The following is a 22,336-nucleotide window of genomic DNA, read 5'->3' as shown; positions in this document are numbered from 1 at the left end:
CTTAGTGATCATGCCTTACATTTGACATTCAGGTTAAAATTTCAAACACAATGAGGACTAGAATTTAAACATAGGATTATTCAGAATATATAACTCAGGTATGTTAAAAAAAGTAAACTGAGAGAAAGTGAAGATGTCAAATGCTGGAGATCAGAGTCAAACATGTGGCACTGGAAAAGCACAGCAGGTCAGGCAGCAACCAAGGAGCAAGAGAGTTGACATTTCAGACATAAGTTGATGAAGGGCCTATAGCCAAAATCTCAACTCTCCTGGTCCTCGGATGTTGCCTGACTTGCTGCTCTTTTCCAGTGCCACATTTTGACCTAAAAAAGTAAACTGTCTACTTATCAAATGTTTCAAGAGATTATAGAAAATAATGGCAAAAACTGATCATATTTTAAAATGCTTTATTAATACTCAAAAGCGTTTACGCAAACAAACAGTTGCACGATCTTGTATGATTAAGATTTATCTTCGACTAAGACTTAGGAGGACAAATGGGCCATTTGGCCCATCAAGTCTATTCCACTATTCAGTTAACATTAAAGTTAATCTGATAATCCTCCACACCACTATTTTGCCATTTCCTCACAACTCTTGTTCTCAACCTTGAATACAATTAACAACATAGTTTCAACAGGCTCTGAGGTAAAGAATTCAAAGTCTATCATCAGAGAAGATATTCTTCCTCATTACAGAGGAGGAAGTGCTGGATATCTTGAAACGGTTAAAGGTGGATAAATTCCCAGGACCTGATCAGGTGTACCCGAGAACTCTGTGGGAAGCTAGAGAAGTGATTGCTGGGCCTCTTGCTGAGATATCTGTATCATCGATAGTCACAGGTGAGGTGCCGGAAGACTTGAGGTTGGCAAACATGGTGCCACTGTTTAAGAAGGGCAGTAAAGACAAGCCAGGGAACTATAGGCCAGTGAGCCTGATCTCAGTGGTGGGCAAGTTGTTGGAGGGAATCCTGAGGGACAGGATATACATGTATTTGGAAAGGCAAGGACTGATTAGGAATAGTCAACATGGCTTTGTGCTGGGAAATCATGTCTCACAAACTTGATTGAGTTATTTGAAGAAGTAACAAAGAAGATTGACGAGGGCAGAGCAATAGATGTGATCTATATGGACTTCAGTAAGGCATTCGACAAGGTTCCCCATGGGAGACTGATTAGCAAGGTTAGATCTCATGGAATACAGGGAGAACTAGCTATTTAGATACAGAACTGTCTCAAAGGTAGGAGACAGAGGGTGGTGGTGGAGGGTTGTTTTTCAGATTGGAGGCCTGTGACCAGTGGAGTGCCACAAGGATCGGTGCTGGGTCCACTACTTTTTGTCATTTACATAAATGATTTGGATGCGAGCATAAGAGGTACAGTTAGTAAGTATGCAGATGACACCAAAATTGGAGGTGTAGTGGACAGCGAAGAGGGTTACCTCAGATTACAACAGGATCTTGACCAGATGGGCCAATGGGCTAAGAAGTGGCAGATGGAGTTGAATTCAGATAAATGAGAGGTGCTGCATTTTGGGAAAGCAAATCTTAGCAGGACATATACACTTAATGGTAAGATCCTAGGGAGTGTTGCTGACCAAAGAGACCTTGGAGTGCAGGTTCATAGCTCCTTGAAAGTGGATTCGCAGATAGATAGGATAGTGAAGGCGGCGTTTGGTATGCTTTCCTTTATTGGTCAGAGTATTGAGTTTCGGAGTTGGGAGGTCATGTTGCGGCTGTACAGGATATTGGTTAGGCCACTGTTGGAATATTGCGTGCATTTCTGGTCTCCTTCCTATCGGAAAGATGTTGTGAAACTTGAAAGGGTTCAGAAAAGATTTACAAGGATGTTGCCAGGGTTGGAGGATTTGAGCTATAGGGAGAGGCTGAACAGGCTGGGGCAGTTTTCCCTGGAGCTTTGGGGGCTGAGGGGTGACCTTATAGAGGTTTACAAAATTATGAGGGGCATGGATAGGGTAAATAGGCAAAGTCTTTTCCCTGGGGTTGGGGAGTCCAGAACTAGAGGGCATAGGTTTAGGGTGGGAAGGGAAAGATATAAAAGAGACCTAAGAGGCAACCTTTTCACGCAGAGGGTGGTATGTGTATGGAATGAGCTGCCAGGGGATGTGGTGGAGGCTGGTACAATTGCAACATTTAAGAGGCATTTTGATGGGTAGATGAATAGGAAGGGTTTGGAGGGATATGGGCCGGGTGCTGGCAGGTGGGACATTTGGTCGGCATGGACAGGTTGGACCAAAGGGTCTGTTTCCATGCTGTACATCTCTATGACTCTATCTCTTTCTTAAATAGGTGACTGCTTACGCGAAGATTATAACCTCTGATAAAAAATTGATAATACTATTGCTGGAATGTTCACAAAGCTTATCGCCTTTGCAGTATCTTCAGTTGTTTTTCGATATCCTGTGGAGTGATGCTCAAAGATCAGTCTGTGATGCTCAAGACCTCAGCAGAAAGGCAAGATGGATCTTCCATTCAGTACTTCCAGCTGAAGATGAAAATACTTCAACCTCATCTTTGACATAAATTTGCTGAGTTTCTGTATTGTTGAGGTTATGGATATTTCTATAGTCTCTCCTCCAATGAGTTGTTTGATTGTCCACCACACTTTGGCAGGACGACAGAGTTTAATTTGGATTTGTTGTTTGTGGGATCATTTAGCTCTGCCTACTACATGCTGCTTCTGTTGCTATGCATGCAAACAACATGCGCTCCAACTTTACCAGGTGGAATTCATCATTTTAAAATATGCATGGTGCTGCTCCTAACATGTCCTTTGCATTATGTATTGAACTAGTCTTGATGGGGCTGGTAAAGTGGAGATATGCTGGGCAAAGGAGACACAGATTTGGTTAGAGAGAGTTTTGTTGCAGTACCCTATAAACATCCATATTGGTTATATTGTGTCTGTGCCACCCAAAGTGCTTCCTCCAAGTGGTGTTCAACTTGGAGTACTATTCATCAGCTGAGGGGTGAGGTGGTCCAAGGTAACCGGGAGACAGGATATACACAGGTACGGTGATAGAGGTGCCTGGGATTCTGCTTGTGCACAATGATTCTCAGAGTAGGACTACATCAGGCTGTTGCTTGACTATTCTGTGGGGCAGTTTTCCCAATTTTGGCAAAAAAACCCAAAATACAACAAAGTTGTGGGTCAAAAAGGCGAGATTTGCTGTTGTCATTTCCAAAGCCTAAGCTGATGTCAGGTTCCCAATTCAGTTTCATTATTTTCTTTATAGATGCAACAATGTCTTGCTCATGAACAAGATGGGTTGTTTTGTGACTACCCACATTAGACTGCCTTGAAATTCCATGTTTTACTGAAATCAAATGTTAACATTATCCATGGCTGGATTTGTACCCATGTCGCCCGATAATTAGCCTGGGTTCTGGATTACTAGTGTAATGACATTATGAATCCTCCCAACGTCTCCCCCCTCAGTCGAATGCTTTGGGATATAAATTATGTGAAAAGATGCTACGTAAAACTAATTTGTTACTGAAGGTCATTTCTTGCCTTGAAAGGAAGATATCGTAAAGGTTCACTGGTTTGAATTCTGTTTAGAAGTGAAGATTGCATTAATCAATTATAAATTTCATGCTTTGATAATATTTAATATACAACTCATGAAAAAGTGATAAAACATCAGGGAAAACAATTAAGATGTCTGAAAATCCTTTTAAAAAAACTTCCTCTTACTACCAGAACCAATTGAATTGATATAGCACTTTTAATGTACTAAAATGTCCTGCAGTGCTTCATAAGTAAAAATAATGATCCAGAAAACTTATAATCACATAACTGTGGATTCCAGATGGAGAGAAAATCCAAACCTTTCTTTTAAAATTAATACAGCACGAATCTTTTCAGACTGTAAGTTATGATGTCAACAGCAAGGACATGAACTAATTATTACTAAAAATGCAAATTCGTACACAGAGGCAAAAAGATGAAAAACAAAGAACTAATTAAGTTAGATTTCATTAATGTATTGTTAGACATTAAGCGGGAAGATCCAAAAATCAGGTAGTAAATTAAAAATATACAATTGAAATTGAAACAAATTTTGAAGCAAACTTAAATAATATTAAAAAAAGTTATGAGAATTATGTTTCAAAGATGAATCAATATAACTATTTTGAGGAAGAACAAATACTAGCTCTTCTTGGGGCAAGAAGTAATATTTTAAAAAGTTAACTTATTCACTTAATTTTTTGGATCATGGCCTGCCAGGTTTGCAGCTGAGTCTAATTTGAGTTTCACTGTTTTTATCTAGTTCCTCCAATCTCTCTTTGGGATACTTTCACATTCCAATCCTTCCCAAGTCTGGTTTAACACTCATTTTTGTTTTGTCCAATCTTACCTTGCTTCTCAGAATTATAATCTAATACTTTCCAAGTCAGTATTGATGTGGAAACAAAACAGCAAGGAAAAGACGACATTGGTCGGGCTGGTGTACAAACCCTCCAACAGAAACCACACTGTAGGAAAGGCTATATAAAACAAATAATAAGAAGAATACAGCAATAATTATGGGCGACTTTAATTTTCATGTTGATTGGGTTAATCAGGATGGAAAGAGTAGCTACAACAAGTTCATTCTTTACATTAGGGATAGTTTCCGAGAGCAATATGTCATGGAGCCAACCAGGGAGCAGACTATCTGAAGGATTCTCTTTCTCAACCTCTCTCCTTCCCGAGGACTCTCAAGTTAAATCACCACCAGTTGTCTCTCTCAGATGAGAGGGGAACAGCACAGTCCTCTTGGACTATGGCACTTTACGTTTATCATCACAGTATTGTCACATATTCTGTCCTCCTTCACTGATTGTAAAGTGACTTAAGGTATTTATTGGTTGTGATTGTGAAAAGGACTATATGAATGCAAGTCTTTTATTTTCTATTCTAACGACGTCTTTAAACTCTTATGGAAATCATTCACAGTGCATCACCATGTACATGTTCTCAACTTGAAGAACTCACATCGGTTCATAGTTAGTAGAACACTTAATTCATTATTTTCCTTACATCATTCAATAATTTAATAAAAATACAAGTTTTCTTCTTCTCAGGTATAAAGGACCAGGAATTCAAATACTGTTGAAAGCCACTCAAACTTGGTCCCAAAACTCCAAACATCAAAAATACTGCTGCCCAGTTCACCAAAAACCAGTGTTTCTTGACCCAGTATTCATTGGCCAGTACTTTGATTTTAAAACTTCCATCTGCAATGAAGTAAACTTTTGTATCTTTTTTTGCACTGAAAAAGCCAGCAATTTATGACTGGCAACATTTATTGGACAGTTCCAAAAGTCGCTAGGTGGCAACACTCAATTTTGCCCAGCAACAAGGCCTTAGATAGGATACTGAAGAGGAGTTCAGAGGTTACAGTTAGTTGGAGAGAGAGAGACAGAGACAGAGACAGAAGCAGTCAGAAGTGTTGTAATTAGCTGGGAATGTAGAAGTAATACACAGACGTTGTGTGAGTAAAACAACTCTGTGTTGGAGGGTCAATATAGAGACAAGAGCAACTGGATGGATCTATGCTCTTAGAACTAAGGAAGACGTTTTCAGAGTGAATTGAGAGTGAAGTGTTGAAGTCAGAACTCAGAAGATATCCTTGGCAGAATGGAAAGTGGAAGGATTCTTTGAATTGTGTTAGGGGAAGCAATGAGGGTTCAGAATTAGCCTGTGAACATTAATAGTTCAGTGCAGTTGAGAAAGTTGGGCGGATCTACAAGCAGTGTTTGGTGGATGCAACTGAGAAAGATTCCAGCACAAGGAAAAGTTCAGGGGCATTTGCTGAAGCTAGCTGTTAGTAATGATTTGGAGCTATGCTTGTGAATGAGTATTGGAGTGCAGCAAAGGCCAGCAGACTGAGAAGAGGTGATTGGTTAGAACAGATGTGGTTATTGAGACGTTGTAAAATGGACATTTAATACCACTAATTCCATTTTCTACTTTTGGTTTATAGCCCTCAAGGCTATGGAAACACAAAGGAATATCTAAGTACAGCTTAAATGATACAAAAGTTTCAAACTCAACCATACTTTTATGCAATGAGCTCCAGACTTCCATCGCCCTTTGAGTGAAAGAATTTCTCCTCTCCTCACCTCTTTGCCTTCTACCTCTTACCTTACACCCATGTCCACAGTTATTGATCCATCTACTGATGAGATCAACGCATTTCTATCTGCGCCCCTCATAATCTTATACACATTTATCAGGTCAATTGCAACCTTCACTACTCCAACGAAGACAACTCTGGTTTACCTAACCTTAACTCATAGCTCGGTTCCTCCAGGCCAGGTGATTTCCTCGTAGCTTTTCTCTGCACTCCCTCAAGTGCAATCACATGTTTCCTATGATGAGGTGACGAGAACCACTTGCAGTTCAGTACTTCAGTCGTGGCCTAAATAGTATTTTCTACAGTTTCAGTGTATTACTTCAGCTACTAAAGTCAAGATTTCTGTATGCCTTCTTACCTACCTTATCTACCTGTCCTACTATCTTCAGCAATTTGTGGATCTGCATACAAAGATTCCTCCTGATATTCAGTACTTTTTAGGATCCACACATTCATTGTGTATTCTTTGTCTTGTTAGCCTTCCCCAACTACATTAACTCTCAATTTTCTGCACTGAATTCCATTTACTTCTGTTCTACCCACCTGAGCTGTCTATTGATATCTTCCTGCAGTTCAGTTATCCTCCTCACTATTTACCACCTGTAGTGATTGGAAGCAAGTGGACCTCATTGACTACAAGACCTTTGATTGGGGTTATTAACCTGGGACAATTCGGAAAGCCTGGATGACCAATAAAAACAGGAGATTTTTAAAAAATTTCTTTTTTTTCTTCTTCTTTCCCACACTACCACCTGACAGCGGTGGTGTTTATTTTATCCCCGCACACACGTTGTGTGTGTGCAGGTGTTGGACATAGTGAAAAACAACAAGTGTGTAAAAATTTATTCAATTCCCACCACCAGGAAGAAAGGAAGAACCCGAGTGACCAGTGACAAGCAGTGCCCTTCTCAAAGATTAGAATCTCTTCAGCCCAGGGGACTGTACTGTGCACAAGTAAACAAAGGGTGACTTGGTGATGGGATACCGGCCTCTGTGCAGTTATTTCACCACCTAAACAATTTTGGTATTATCCACACACTTCTTGATCATATCCCATACAATGAAGTCCAAATCATTATTCTATTCCACAAACAGCACGGTGCCCTGTGGAACACCACTGGAAACAGTCACCAAACCATTTGTCCAACTTCACAGTCTGCATCTTGCCTCTCAGCTAAGTTTGGATCTAATAAGCCACTTAACCTTGGATCCATGGACTCTTACTTTCTTCACCAGTCTACGAATGAGGGACTTTGCAAAAAGCTTTGCTAAAGTCCATGTAGGGCACATGAAATGTATTACCCTTATAACACTGCTGGTTACCTCCTCAAAATATTTGATTAAATTTGTCAAACATGACTGACCTTTACCAAATCCAATCTATTGCTGATTAATCAAAGTGCAAAGTATCTCTCAATGTGCAAAGTATATTCAATCTAATAACTTCTTCACCATGAGCCTACAATTTCTTGGTCTATCCTTCCTCCCTTGTTTTACATACATAGAACATAATATGTTACAGCACAGCACAGGTCCTTCGGCCCTCGATGTTGTGCCAACCTATGAAATTATTCTGATGCCCATCTAACCTGCACCATTCCATTATTATCCATATGCACATCCAATGCCCACTGAAATGCGCTTAATGTCGGTCAGTCTACTAGTGTTGCAGGCAGGCCATTCCACGCCCTTACTACTCTCTGAGTAAAGAAACTAATATCTGTCCTAAATGAATCACCTTTCAATGTAAAGCTATGTCCTCTTGCGTTAACCTTCGGTACTATCCATAACTCTGCCTACCTCAGTGTCATCCGCAGATTTACTAACCCATCCTTCTACACCCGCATCCAGATAATTTACAAAAATGACAAACAGCAATGGCCCCAAAACAGATCCTTGCAGCACACCACTGGTAAATGAGCTCCAGGATGAACATTTCACATCAACCAACCCTTCTGTCTTCTTTCAGCTAGCCAATTTCTGATCCAAACTGCTAAATTACCTTCAATTCCGAAATTCCGTATTTTGTGCAATAGCCTACCGTGTGCTACCTTATCAAACGCCTTACTGAAGTTCATATACACCACATCAACTGCTCTACCTTCATCCATCTGTTTTGTCACCTTCTCGAAGAACTCAATAAGGTTAGTAAGGCATGACCTACCCTTCACAAAACTGTGTTGACTATCACAAATCAAATTATTCCTTTCCACATGATTATAAATCCTATCTCTCTTAACCATTTCTTAACCACAACGTAAGTAAGGCTCACTGGTCTATAATTACCAGGTTTGTCCTGACTCCCCTTCTTAAACAGGGGAACAACATTAGCTACAGTCAGAGGAAAACTTTTCGTCCAGAGAAAAATCCATGACCTCAGACAACAGTTCTCTACACCAACCACACTAAGTAACAGCAAAATATTCATTGATGCTGGAAATCTGAAAGAAAAACTGAAAATATTGGAAATATTCACAAGTCAGGCATCATTTGTGGACTGAGTCATGGGGTTCAAGTTTCAGGGTGATCAGTTGATCATTCGTCAACTCTGAGAAGTTAGAGATTTAACAGGCTTTGGACAAGTGCAGAGACAGTGGAGGGGGATCAGGGACAAGAAGGTCTGTTTTGGAAGGAAGAAAAGATTAAAAGGCAAAAATAATCATTATTCCTTTGACATTTGCTTTCTTCTGTATTTCATTCCAGTGGAGACTCTCTGATGATCTTATCGTGTTACTGTCCTTTCTCAAGACATTTCAACAGTTTTCAGTTTTGATGAAAGGTCAGCGACCTGAGCTGTTAATTCTGCGAGTTAACAGAATTTTGGTTTCTGGCCTGTTCATTTCCAGCATTTCCTCTTTTTCTATTGGCTGAGTATTATGTGCGGTGGAATAACTGTGAGCCTGACTTGTTCAAATTGTAGCTTCCTTTAGAAAAACAGTGACTGACATCACAAGTAATTAACTGGCTACAAAGCACAGGTTTATTCTGGTCTTGAAAGCACTACATAACTGCATTATACAGTACTGAACTTTAGTGTTACCATATAATGTTTCATTTCTTTTTAGTATAAAGTACTTGGTGTTCCTCTAGCTAAAACAAAATGTTCAAAAATATTTAAAAAGTACTGTAAATGCTCAGCAGGTCAGGCAGCAATGACAGAAAGTTAACATTTTATAGGGATTACCTTTTCCTCAGTTTATTTTTGTTTTTATTTTGGATTTCCATGCATCTCATTTTTCTTGAAAAGCAAAGGTCTGTTACTCTCAAACTTTTTAAGGCTTAGCTTTCAAAGTTTTGTTAAATACAGATCTGAAATCTGATATTTTTCAGACATTTCTTTTAGTCTTTTAAAATATGTTCAGCATAACAATGTTTTTACATTGATACCATCAAAATTGTAATTTCTCGTGTATTCTTTACAAAATAAATGGTGCTTACCTGGTCCAATCGTAAAGCTCCGTCATCAAACCTTTGTCTACGGAGGTGTTTGGCAATGTTATGAAGATTTATTACAGCAGTTTTTATGTCTGCAATGCAATGCTCAGGTGAAACAGGCGGTAATTCATCAGGGGTGAATATCTTTTTTGGATCCTCAATTATACTTTGTGCATGATTATAACTCAATTTTACACAAGAGCGAATAATAGTTCGGCCATACCATTGACTGAGGATCTGCAAAATACAATTAGACAGGCAAGTTATTTAAAAATTTATTATTCAGTGGCTCATTAATTTTCCCGGAATTGAATAACTGATGAGTAAAATATAACCAAACCCTATCCAATGATCTTCCAAAATCATTACTGTAGTAAAAAAAGCAGATGCCTTGAGGCAAAATAACAATTCATTTGTTTAAATTCTCTCTTTTATGTTTCATGATTGTTTTCACACGGCAGAGTATTCATTTAATCCAGTCAAGGTACATCTATGATAAAATGATAAAGTGTGCAATATGCATAAACACGCGCTATAAAAACACACACTACACATTTTTATATATTTTGATGATAATCCAAAAAACCTCCTGCATACTCTTTGAGCTTTCTAAATGCACTGACTGAATTTGAAATTATAAAATTGCAAAATACGTGGCTCTTTTAGCACAGTTTTAAAGTTACCAGCTTCCATCCTGGATAATGGTATATATAATCATGATAGATCATGTACCATTTTAAAAAGACATGAAACATCAACAAATTACTTAGACTCAGTTAAAATAAATACTGAGTTCAGTTTCTGCACTGAAGTAAACTTAAAAGGATGTAGAATTCAAATGCATTCCTTAAGATGTTGAAACAGAAGTAGACAATTCAGCCCACTGAGTTTGCTCTGCCATTCCATAAGGTCATAGCTAATCAGATATTCCTCAATTCCACTTTCCTGCCTTTTCCCTATAACATCTACTGATTAAAAATCTGTCTATCTCAGCCTTGAATACACTCAGTGACCCGGCCTTGACAAACCTTTACAGTAAAGAATTCCACAGATTCACAATTCTCAAAAGAAATTCCTTCTCATTACTATCTTAATGTGCAATCCATTAGTCTAAGACTACAGCCTTTAGTCCTTGACCACCTCCCCAAACAACCTTTCCACATTAGCCTGGTCCAGTTCCTTAAAATATTTGTATGCTTGAATTCTTCTATATTGCAATGAGTACAGAGTCAATCTAATCAACCTTTCACATAAGGTAGTATCTCCATACCTCTATATCAGCCTAGTGAAACTTCTTTGGACTGCCTCCAGTACCAGCATATCTTTCCTCAGATAAGGATCTAACGTTGTTCATAGTATTAGAGATGTGGTCTGACTAATGCCTTGTACAGTTTTAGAAAAACCTCCCTACTTTTATATTCCATTCCCTTTGAAATATAGGCCAACATTCCATTTGCCTTGTATTCTCCACTGGAGTTTGGAAAATACAAGGCAAATGGAATGTCTTTTTGTGATTCATGACAAGGACTCCAAATTCCTTCTGTTCTGAAGCTTTCTGCAGTCTTTCTCCATCTAAATAATAGTCAGCTTCTCTTTTTTTTCTGCATAACCTCACAATTCCCCACATTCTACACCACCTGCCAAGTTTCTGGGTACTCACTTAACCTGTCTATATTTTTCTGCAGACTCATTGTGCCATCCTCACTGCTTGCTTTCCCACTTATGTTTGTGCCATCCTCACTTTCTTCATCCGAGTCATTCATATATATTGTAAATAATTGTGGTCCAGTCTTGAGATCGCCTTCCTCGTCACGTGATTGCATTGAAATTGACCTTCTCATCCTGCAATGGTACTGAAATTGACCTACTTATCCCACCACTGTACTGAGAACATCCTCAGGGGCTGAACATTTGGTTGCACATTTCTTACTTTTGTATAAGTCAGATAGAAAATTGCCCCTTCAGACCTTTATTGTCAACAAGACCACTTCAGATTCCTTCCCAGCAGTTCTGCAGTGTGCTGGGAAGAAGTACAAGACTCAATCTATTGTTGCTTTATGATTATTAGGGATTATCATTTTGCTGTCCATGTTTCAAATATAAAATGGAGTCTAAATTCAGCCACAAACTAATTTTTGTATCCTAGCTTTTCGTAAGTGGCAATATTGCAATATTTTCTGCATCTGAGTCTTACAGACTTTTTTTTAAAGATCTTAAATAGTCAGTATCAATGGTGAATTAAAAATGATTTCTTGTTCAAGCAAGCTCCAAACTGAAATTGATATACGGATAGATAACTGATAATACAATAAGACCATAAGATGTAGAAATGGAGCAGACAATTCACCATGAGTTTGCTCTGCCAATCAGATCATGGCTGATCTGATAATCCTTTACTCTACTTTTCTGCCATATTGCCACAATCCTCGATTCTATGATTGTTCATAAATCTGTCCATCTCAGTCTTGAATATACTTAACAACCTAGTGTCAATACCCACTGTTGTAAAATCTGCACAGATTTACTACCCTGAAGAGAAGAAAATCGTCATCGCTGCCTTAAATGGTGGTCGCTTACTCTGAGATTATGCCCGTTAGTCCTAGACTTTCCCACAAAGGGAAACAACCTTCTTACATCAACTTTCTCAAACCCCTTAAGAATCTTACATATTTCAATAACATCTGCAATTATGTACAAGCCCAATCTACTCAACCTCTCCTCGTAAGAAAATGCCTCCACACCAGGAATCAACCATGAACCATCTCATGGCTACCTCCAATTTCAGTATATTTTTTCTTAGGTAAGGGGACAAAAATTGTTCACTGTATTTCATAAGTAATGTTGACACAGTACACTAATTATACACACTATATGTATAGTGATTCAACTGAGTAGGCAGAGTTATTAAATTGCATCTATTCTCAAATTCCAATATAGAATACAATATATTTTAATCATCAGTACCAATATTTTCTTTAACAGTTCATTTAGGTTCAGTAAGGAGGATTACACTTGCTATGATACAATAAATACAACAGCTGAACATACATGCAGCAATCATCTTGGGGAGATCGCTGATATCACAAGTTCAGCATGCCTACAATAATAATGGTGTTAAGGCAAACAAAGAGAGTTCAGTGTGATGAGATTAGCAAAGAAAAATGCAACTTTAAGCCAACATAAATGATACAAATATAGAGGTATAAGTTGAAAGGAATAAAACAACCAATCTTTTTAAAAAGTTAAATCCTCATAATATTAGAATTGTCCTGATACTTGTTTGAAATTTTTGAAAATAGAACAGACTGAAGTAAAACTCACTCCACCCAAAATTCCAAGCACAGCCAAAATGAGATAATTCATTGTGAGATCACTGTATCAAAGCATGGTCCCATCCTCAATAAATACACATATCCATAATATGCTAAAAAATATCAAATCCATGCACATTTCCTGCTGTCAAAATCTTACCTGTTCCTACATTGCTAATATTATCATTGCCAATTCCTATATCCACATTCTCAATGGAATCTGCCAATGTAAACACAACACTAATAGTACAACCTCACCGGCAGAATGTGCTACAATATCTGTTCTCCACAAATTACAAGAATTTTATGAAATTGTTCAATCTTTTCTCAACCTGAAATGTTCAAACTCAAAAGAAACATTTAAAAAAACAATTCACACTAACATGATTAAATGTTCTGATAAAAGATTATTATTTGAAATATTATTTCTTCCTTTCCTTATGGACACTACCAGACCTAATGAGTAAATCCAACTTTTTATGTTTTTATTTCTGATTTCCAATATTAGAAGAATTTTGCTTTTGGATTAATAGCTATATGTCCATTGAAGAATCTATTATATTCTTTCAAACAACAAAATTTTTTCTTGGAAGCCTCACCTACTTCAAAATTTAGATTTTAATATAGAATAAAGGATGAAGCAGAGAAGACAGGAAAGAAGAGACGATAAAGAAAATGTGGGAAGTAATGCCGAGGGGTCAAGAAAAAAAGTGAAGGAATAGGAGTGAAAGACAGAAAAGGACTAGGCTGAGAAGTGGCAGATGGAGTTTAATTCAGATAAATGCGAGGTGCTGCATTTTGGGAAAGCAAATCTTAGCAGGACTTATACACTTAAAGGTAAGGTCCTAGGGAGTGTTGCTGAACAAAGAGACCTTGGAGTGCAGGTTCATAGCTCCTTGAAAGTGGAGTCGCAGGTAGATAGGATAGTGAAGAAGGTGTTTGGTATGCTTTCCTTTATTGGTCAGAGTATTAAGTACAGGAGTTGGAGATCATGTTGCGGCTGTACAGGATATTGGTTAGGCCACTGTTGGAATATTGCGTGCAATTCTGGTCTCCTTCCTATCAGAAAGATGTTGTGAAACTTGAAAGGGTTCAGAAAAGATTTACAAGGATGTTGCCAGGGTTGGAGGATTTGAGCTATAGGGAGAGGCTGAACAGGCTGGGGCTGTTTTCCCTGGAGCGTCGGAGGCTGAGGGGTGACCTTATAGAGGTTTACAAAATTATGAGGGACATGGATAGGGTAAATAGACAAAGTCTTTTCCCTAGAGTTGGGGAATCCAGAACTAGAGGGCATAAATTTAGGGTGAGGGGGGAAAGATATAAAAGACCTACGAGGCAACGTTTTTTACACAGAGCGTGGTACATGTATGGAATGAGCTGCCAGAGGAAGTGGTGGAGGCTGGCACAATTGCAACATTTAAGAGGCATTTGGATGGGTACATAAATAGGAAGGGTTTGGAGGGATATGGGCCGGGTGCTGGCAGGTGGGACTAGATTGGATTGGGATATCTGGTTGGCATGGACGGGTTGGACCGAAGGATCTGTTTCCATGCTGAACACCTCTATGACTCTATGACCAAGGAAAGTGAAGTAAGGAACATGTGTAAAGCAGAAGGTGGCAGGCATTATACAGAAGAGAGGAGGACCTGTGTAAAAGAGAGGAGGGAATGCACATAGAAAAAGGCAACAGCACTTAGAAAAGAGAGGAAACAGAAAGGACTGGGAGAAGGAAATATTGAGAGGACATTTCAACTGAGGCACAAAAAAGTAGAATGATTTCGATTAAAAATCAATGGTATTTAAATATATAGAGGTGGTGCTCATTAATCAAGCATTCACTTGAGTTTAGAAATACACCAAAACTGGGTTTAAATCAGGAGGTGGAACTCTATACTTGCACTTGACCATTGATTATCAACTACACTTTCTCACCGCAAGTTTCTCTTAGCCAATTATCAAAAAAGCGCAATACCCACTGCAAAATACCTGGAACCAGCATGAATAGAGCAAACAACTTTGTATCTCCTTAATCATTCAGATTAAAGGATAATTAATGAACAGTGCAATGTCCAACTACAAATCACCAATTAAAATATTTAATTCTAGGGAAAGATAGGTATAGAGAGTCAACTAAAGACAGGAAAAGAAAGAGTGAATGAAGAAAAATTGACAGAAAGAAAAATAAAAAAAAACAAAATAAACTGCCAACAATGAATAAAATGTGAAGGAATGGAACTCCAAACTTGCTTAACACAATTTTCAGTGCCAGCAGGATAGTTTGATGGCAATTACTAATTATTTTTTTTTTTGCAATTTATACATTCTAAGGATGAGGGCATTGCTGGCTAGGCCTGCATTTATTACCCATACCTTGAGTCAATCATATTGCTGTGGGTCTGGAGTCACATGTAGGCCAAATAATAGCAGTTTCCTTCCCTAAAGGACATTAGTGAACGAGATGGGTTTTTCCAACAATCAACTGTGGATTTATAGTCATCATTAGACTCTTAATTGCAGATTTTTATTGAATTCAAGTTCCACCATCTGCCAAAGCAGGATTTGAATAGAGGCTCCCAGAACATTCCTGAGTCTCTTGATTAACAGCCCAGTGATACTATCACTAGGCTATCACCTTCCCTACGATACAACATAAAACATAAAAAGCAACTACAAAAATATGACAAGGAGGAAAAAGTGCCGTGCAGTGGCAGTGCACTGCGCTAGAAGACCCAGCTTCAAGTCCTGCCTTCTCTAGATGTGTCGCAAAAATTTTAGGTCCCTTAAACAATAAAAGATGTCCTGAATTGGAGGCAGTCCAGAGAAGGTACACTGGACTGATACTTGGTATGGAGGGCTCGTCTTATAAGGACAGGTTCAGTAGGTTGGTGTCTATAATTGTCGGAATATAAAAGAATGAAAGGCGACTTTATTGAAACATGCATGATTCTTAGGAAACTTGACAGGATAGGTGCTGCAAGTCATTTCCCCTTGTGGCAGAGTCTAGGACCATAGGGCATAACCTTAGAATGAGAGGTCACACATTTAAGACAGAGATGAAGAGGAATTTCTTCTTTCAACGACTAGTGAATCTGTAGAATTCTTTACTTCAGAGGGCTGTCGAGATTAAGTATATTTAAGGCTGAGATGTAAATTTTTACATCAATAAGGGGATTAAGGGTCATGAGAAAAAGGCCAAGAAAGGGGAGTTCAGGATTACCAGATCATCCATGGTGTAACTCCGACCAGTTTAGCACCAATTCTAGTTATATTAAGGCTCCTTGATGAGCATAAGAATGACAGCCATGATTTAGTTAAATTCTGGATATGAAGGGCAATCAATGTAACCTCACCTCTGGAATTCAGCTCTTTTGTCCATCTTTGGAAAAGATCTGAAGCTGAATGGGCCAGGCAGAACCCAAATTGAACATAATAGGTTGGTGATGAATAAGTGCCACTTGATTGCACTGTTGATCACAGTGTCCCATCACTTTGTTTATGAGCATGAGTAGACTGATAGGGCAATAGTTAGCTGGGTTAGATTTGTCCTGATTTTTGTGGACAGGATATTCTTTGGCAGTTTTCCACATTGATGGGTTGATGTCAGCATTGTAACTATACTGGTAAAAGTTGGCTTGGGATGTGACAAATTCTGCAATACAAGGCTTCTATATTATTACTGCAAAGTGTCCGGTGCCTTCAGCCATTTCATTATTTCACATATAGCAAATCAAATTGACTGAAGACTGGCATCTGAGATGCTGAGGACTTCAAATCGCAGCGAGGATTGAGTCCTCCCAACTTGATGATAATGTTAGAATTGGGGATATGCCAGGCCACAATGTTCACAGATTGTGGTTGAGTACAATTCTGCCGCTGGTGGCCCACAGTTCCTCATGGATGTTCAGTTTTGAGTTGCTAGATTTGTCTGAATTGTGGTGTAAGATGTGTGATTTGTATATATTTTCATATCATTTAGACGAGTTATTTTTTGATTAGATTACTTACAGTGTGGAAACAGGCCCTTCGGCCCAACAAGTCTGCACCAACCCGCCGAAGCACAACCCACCCAGACCCATTCCCCTACATTTACCCCTTCACCTAACATTACGGGCAATTTAGCATGGCCAATTCACCTAACCTGCACATTTTTGGACTGTGGGAGGAAACCGGAGCACCCGGAGGAAACCCACGCAGACACGGGCAGAATGTGCAAACTCCACACAGTCGCCTGAGGCGGGAATTGAACCCAGGTCTCTGGCGCTGAGAGGCAGCAGTGCTAACCACCGTGCCAATTTATTTCAGTGTTTCAATTTTTGACGAATGGCATGAGTGCTTTGGTCTGTAGGAGGGAGTTTAATGATCAAATTGTCAGTTTTATGGAGCCTTCTGAAGTTTCACAAATTCATCACCTTCTGGCTGAGGAATTTCCTCACCTCAGTTCTAAAGGGTTGTCCCTTTGCTCTGTGGCGGCCCTTGAGCCCTAGTCTTTCCTAAGAGTGATAACACCTTCTTAATATTCAGCCTATCCAGGCCTCTCAGTATTCTGTAAACTTCAATGAGATCCCCCTTCATACTTCTAAACTTCATCACGTTCAGTGTCATTTCTGATTCTTGCATGACTGACCTGCGGAACGTATCTTTGAATTTTAGCACAATACCCCAGGATCTACTGAAAAGAGCTCTTCAGGATCAGCAGAGCTAGATATGCCAATGTAGCTTCCAATGCCTCCTTGGTTATTTGGTGGTCTGTCCAGTTTCTTTGTTTTGCATTCAATGAAAACTCCTACAATAGATTAGACAGTGTCCAAATGGCCAAATAGCATCTCCTGTCTTCTCAACTCTGAAAAAGCTAATGTTCCATGAGTAACCAAAACGAATACGGCATAGAAAATGCGAAGTCCTTCTTGAAATGCTGCAACATTGACATTAATAACTGAGAGTATCTCGATACAAATTGTTTCAAATGGTAATAAATTGTCCATCAAGCTACATCACACTCTGAGTTCAAACGTCTTAATGAAGCAGCAGGGCAGTGGCTGAGAAGTGGCAGTGCCACTTCCTCATTGGATGCTTGGTTTGACATACCCAAAGATCTGCAGGTTGACAATCAGCCTGCTCAGTCACTGAGGCTTGAAGACCTCTGGCAGCAATTTTTAACCCTGAGTAAATATTATCCTTGAACCAGTGGACTGCCAAATGGCTGTCCCGAGGATCAACTGATTAGTTTTTAGCAAAGATGTAGATCTAGATCTTGGGTTTTCTTTTGAAGGATACATTGACAAGACATTGGGAGAGAGAGAAAACTTACTTGTAAAAAAAATTGCCGTGGATTACTTAATTACTTCCATCTTTGGAAGTAGGTGGAAATAATGTCCGAGTCTGCTTTATTAGTTTGTTGTCTGGAAACATTATATCTCAACTAATTAATGGATTCTAATTAACTTGGAACACAGTCACAACAGAGCCTGTGAAAGAATTATTGTTTTTTTGGAAAAGTTGCAGGTCTGGATCATGAAATATTATAAAGGATCCTTTAACACTGGAAGATTGGGCTAATTGAATTTTTTTAAAGCATTGCTTTATTTAGAATGTTGCTGATCACTTTAGAAGGTAGAGAATTGTCTCAGCTGTTGTGGTGGAATTTGTCACAGCTGTCAAAATAGGAACTGTTTTCAGAGCATGTAGTTCGATATGGATTGGCCTGAAGCCTCCTCAGTGAGATGGAAACTCTGAAAATCAAAAAAAATCATGTTTCAGCTTTGTAGTTGTAGAACATCAACCAGACTGGGGAAAATATCAAGGAATAGCTGCACTGAGATCATAACGTTGAAGTAACACAAGGTGCTAATAGAGTGCTCTCTACCAAGTGCCCTTTTCATATGTATCTCAGGTGTAATGTCAAGAAATCATCTCAAGTACTCCAGTTATAACCAAGCAAGGCTTTGTACAGTTGTTGCATGCTTTCTATATCCAGTTATTCAGGAATACATAATTTGACTATTACTGAAAAACGTTTACTGCTAGTCATTAACTTGTGCGTCACCATTATGATACTTTTATTAGAGTCCATTGCCAAACAATCAGCATGCTCCTCTCACAAGGTATAATTGTTGTTCTTTTCTCTGTTCATGGAGTTAAAGATTTGTCCACACACCACACTCTCCTGTCAAGTCTCGAGAGCTTTTCAAATTTAGTGGGAGCCTAATTCTATTCCGTTGAGATTCAAAGAAGACAATCTCACATTTATATACATTAATGTCCATACATTTGATTAGATTCTCTAGTGTGGAAACAGGCCCTTCAGCCCAACAAGTCCACACCGCCCTTCCAAAGAGAAACCCCTCAGACCCATTCCTCTACCCTATATTTATCCCTGATTAATGCACTTAACACTATGGGCAATTAAGCATTGCCAATTCACCTGACCTGCACATCTTTGGATTGTGGGAGGAAACCGCAGCACCCAGAGGAAACCCAAGCAGACACAGGGAGAATGTGCAAACTCCACACAGACAAAAGGGATTGAACCCAGGTCCCTGGTGCTGTGAGGCAGCAGTGCTAACCACTGAGCCATTGGATATCTATATTGATATGCATTTGCAAACATTTTACCAATCATTTTAATAATCAACAACTCTGCATATTTATCTGCACTACTTACAATGCTTATCACGTTGATATTTGTGTCATCAACAAATTTGCATATGCGGCTTTCTAAACTATAATCTAAGTGTTTATAAATATAAAGAATTGTTGAGCACCAACTCAGGTTCTTGTGGTACACCACTAATCATATCCTGCCAATTAGAGTAGTTGCCCATTATCCCTTCTCTATTTCCTGCTGCTCAGCTGATTTCCTAACCAGGTCAATAATTTATCTTCCATTCCAAGAGTTTCAACTTCAGCTAACAGCGTTTTATGGGAGATTAAATGCTTCTAGAAATCCACATAAAGAACATTCATAGACATTCTGTCCACTACTTAAATCATTTCTTCATAAAATTCAAATCAGACTTGTAGTAACTTTTACAAATCCACGTCAACTCTCTCTATCTAGAAGTAATTTTGAGGTGTTCAATCATTACAGATTGAAACAATCTCCCGTGAATAAACGTTAGGTAAACTGGTCCAAAATGCCTCAGATTTCCTCTGTCATCTTTCTCAAATAAAAACAATGCCACACAAGATACTCCAATCTAAAGAACTCCTGAGTCAAGAGAACTTTGGAAGTCTATAGTTCAGACATCTGCAATTTCTTTAAAACCCTGGTCCAGTGGCTTTGTCCCTTTAAGGGACAGGTTAAATTACTGGGAAGAGGTTGAAAGACATTCATACAGATAAAGAAAACAACAAAACTGCTATTCTAAGTCCCATGAGGAGTCATTAGGAAAGCAGGTTTTACAGACAATTACCCTTTGATCTATCTGCTTATGGAATGGGCTCCAGAAGAAAGCTAATGGGATTAGTAGTCGTAACTCAGATTGGAAGAAACTGAAACTGGAAACAGGAAGTCAAAAAGATGCTGAGGATGTAAAGGAGACAACGTTAAGGGCACTCTGCTTGAATACACATAGCTTTAACAATAAGGCAGACAATTTAAAAGCACTTATAGAGGTACATGGGTATGCTCTACCATATATACTCAAGTAATAGTCAATCTCATGTAAAAGATAACCCCCTACTTTTGGCCAAACAGCCTGGAATTTTCCATTTATCTCATGTAAAAATCAACCCTAGTTCTTCACAGATAACAGATCAATGTTTATGAGACAGTGTGCCAGCTTTCACACCCCCCCCCCCCCCTCCAGCATTCCAGTCTGCCAGTTGTTCTGCTCTGCTCCCAATCATCCAGTCCACTGGCTGTTGTCTTCTACTCCGAGTTTTCAGAATTACCATAATTCACATTTTTTTCTTTATTCATTTAAGAGATCAATTGGGATTCTGCTAATGACGCAGTATGAATTTTGACAGACATGAATTTCAAACCCCTTAAAAGCAGTATCAATGTAATAGTCAACCCTATAAATTTAACCTTAAAAAGTTGTCAAAAAAATTCAACTATTACTCAAGTATATACGGTAATTGCCAGCAACTGTCTGGTAACCAGCATTAGGAACTGAGTTCACAAGGATATTTGAAGTTTCAGCAAGGCAGACAAAAACTGAAATTGTACTGATGATAAGAGATGGGATTAATAAGGGAGGATCCCAGATTAGATGGACACTGGGTGGAACAAAGTAATGGCAAAGAGCAGCAGACATTGGATGCAGTTATTTATAGACCATCAAAACGTAGTACTAGCGTGGGTCATTGTGAGACGAGAACCATATACCATAGGCAACACGTGACTTCAATCTTCATGCAATCTGGACATGAATGCTGTGGAGGCTAAGTTTCTGGACAGTTGTAGTGATGGTTTTCAACAGCAGTATATTGAGGAACAAAGTACAGGACATGCTATTTTCAATCTAGTATTATGTAATGAGAAGAGTCTAAGTAACAATGTTGTGCAAAAGAATCTTTAATGATGACTGACCACAATATAATAGAATCTTACATTATATTTGAAAGTGAGTTAGTTCATTCTGATGGAGAGGTGTTAAATTTGAATAATGGAAATTATGAAGGGCAAAATTGTTGAGGTCAATCAAGAAAATACATTAAAAGGCATGACGGACATAGATAATGGTTAACTACTAAAGTAGTCTTGAACGACTTACACCAACTGTACATTCATTCAAAATGTTAAAATTCAACAAAGACAGTCAAAAGTGGCAACCAAAAGAAGTTCAAGATTGTATAAAAAAAGTCTCTGAAGTGCCATAAATAGCACAAATCTGAGGATTGGGAAAATTTATAAAATACAACAAAGGAAGTTCAAGAAATTGATAAAAGGAAGGGAGAATAGATTATAAATGCAATCTTGCAATAAAACATAAAATTGGACATATAAGGTACATAAAAAGACAATATTTGGCTAAAAGGAACATGGGTGAAAATGTGTTGCTGGAAAAGCACAGCAGGTCAGGTAGCATCCAAGGAACAGGAGAATCGACGTTTCGGGCATCAGCCTTTCTTCAGGAATGAGGAAAGTGCGTCCAGCAGGCTAAGATAAAAGGTAGGGAGGGGGGACTTGGGGGAGGGGCGTTGGGAATGCGATAGGTGGAAGGAGGTCAAGGTGAGGGTGATAGGCCGGAGTGGGGGTGGGGGCGGAGAGGTCAGGAAGAAGATTGCAGGTTAGAAAGGCGGTGCTGAGTTCGAGGGATTTGACTGAGACAATGTGGGGGGAGGGGAAATGAGGAAACTGGAGAAATCTGAATTCATCACTTGTGGTTGGAGGGTTCCCAGGCGGAAGATGAGGCGCTCTTCTTCCAACCATCGTATTGCCATGGTCTGGCGATGGAGGAGTCCAAGGACCTGCATGTCCTTGGTGGAGTGGGAGGGGG

The 22,336-nt window shown here is 39.0% G+C and overlaps 1 protein-coding gene across 3 annotated transcripts in view; it reads right to left on the bottom strand.

Annotated features, from left to right (window-relative positions):
- The window catches only part of dis3l2 (DIS3 like 3'-5' exoribonuclease 2), a 282,451-nt gene that overhangs the window by 108,776 nt on the left and 151,339 nt on the right, over positions 1–22,336 (bottom strand). For all 3 annotated transcript variants that reach the window (XM_072572523.1, XM_072572522.1, XM_072572524.1), the window contains one exon: positions 9,583–9,816. In XM_072572523.1, the coding sequence (XP_072428624.1) occupies positions 9,583–9,816 (234 nt within the window). The remainder of the gene's footprint in view (positions 1–9,582; positions 9,817–22,336) is intronic.

This window comes from Chiloscyllium punctatum, chromosome 6 (genome assembly GCF_047496795.1).
Source record: "Chiloscyllium punctatum isolate Juve2018m chromosome 6, sChiPun1.3, whole genome shotgun sequence".
Classification (NCBI taxonomy): Eukaryota; Metazoa; Chordata; class Chondrichthyes; order Orectolobiformes; family Hemiscylliidae; genus Chiloscyllium; species Chiloscyllium punctatum.
The sequence above is the reverse complement of the archived record's forward strand: the minus strand, read 5'-3'. Positions and strand labels throughout refer to the sequence as shown.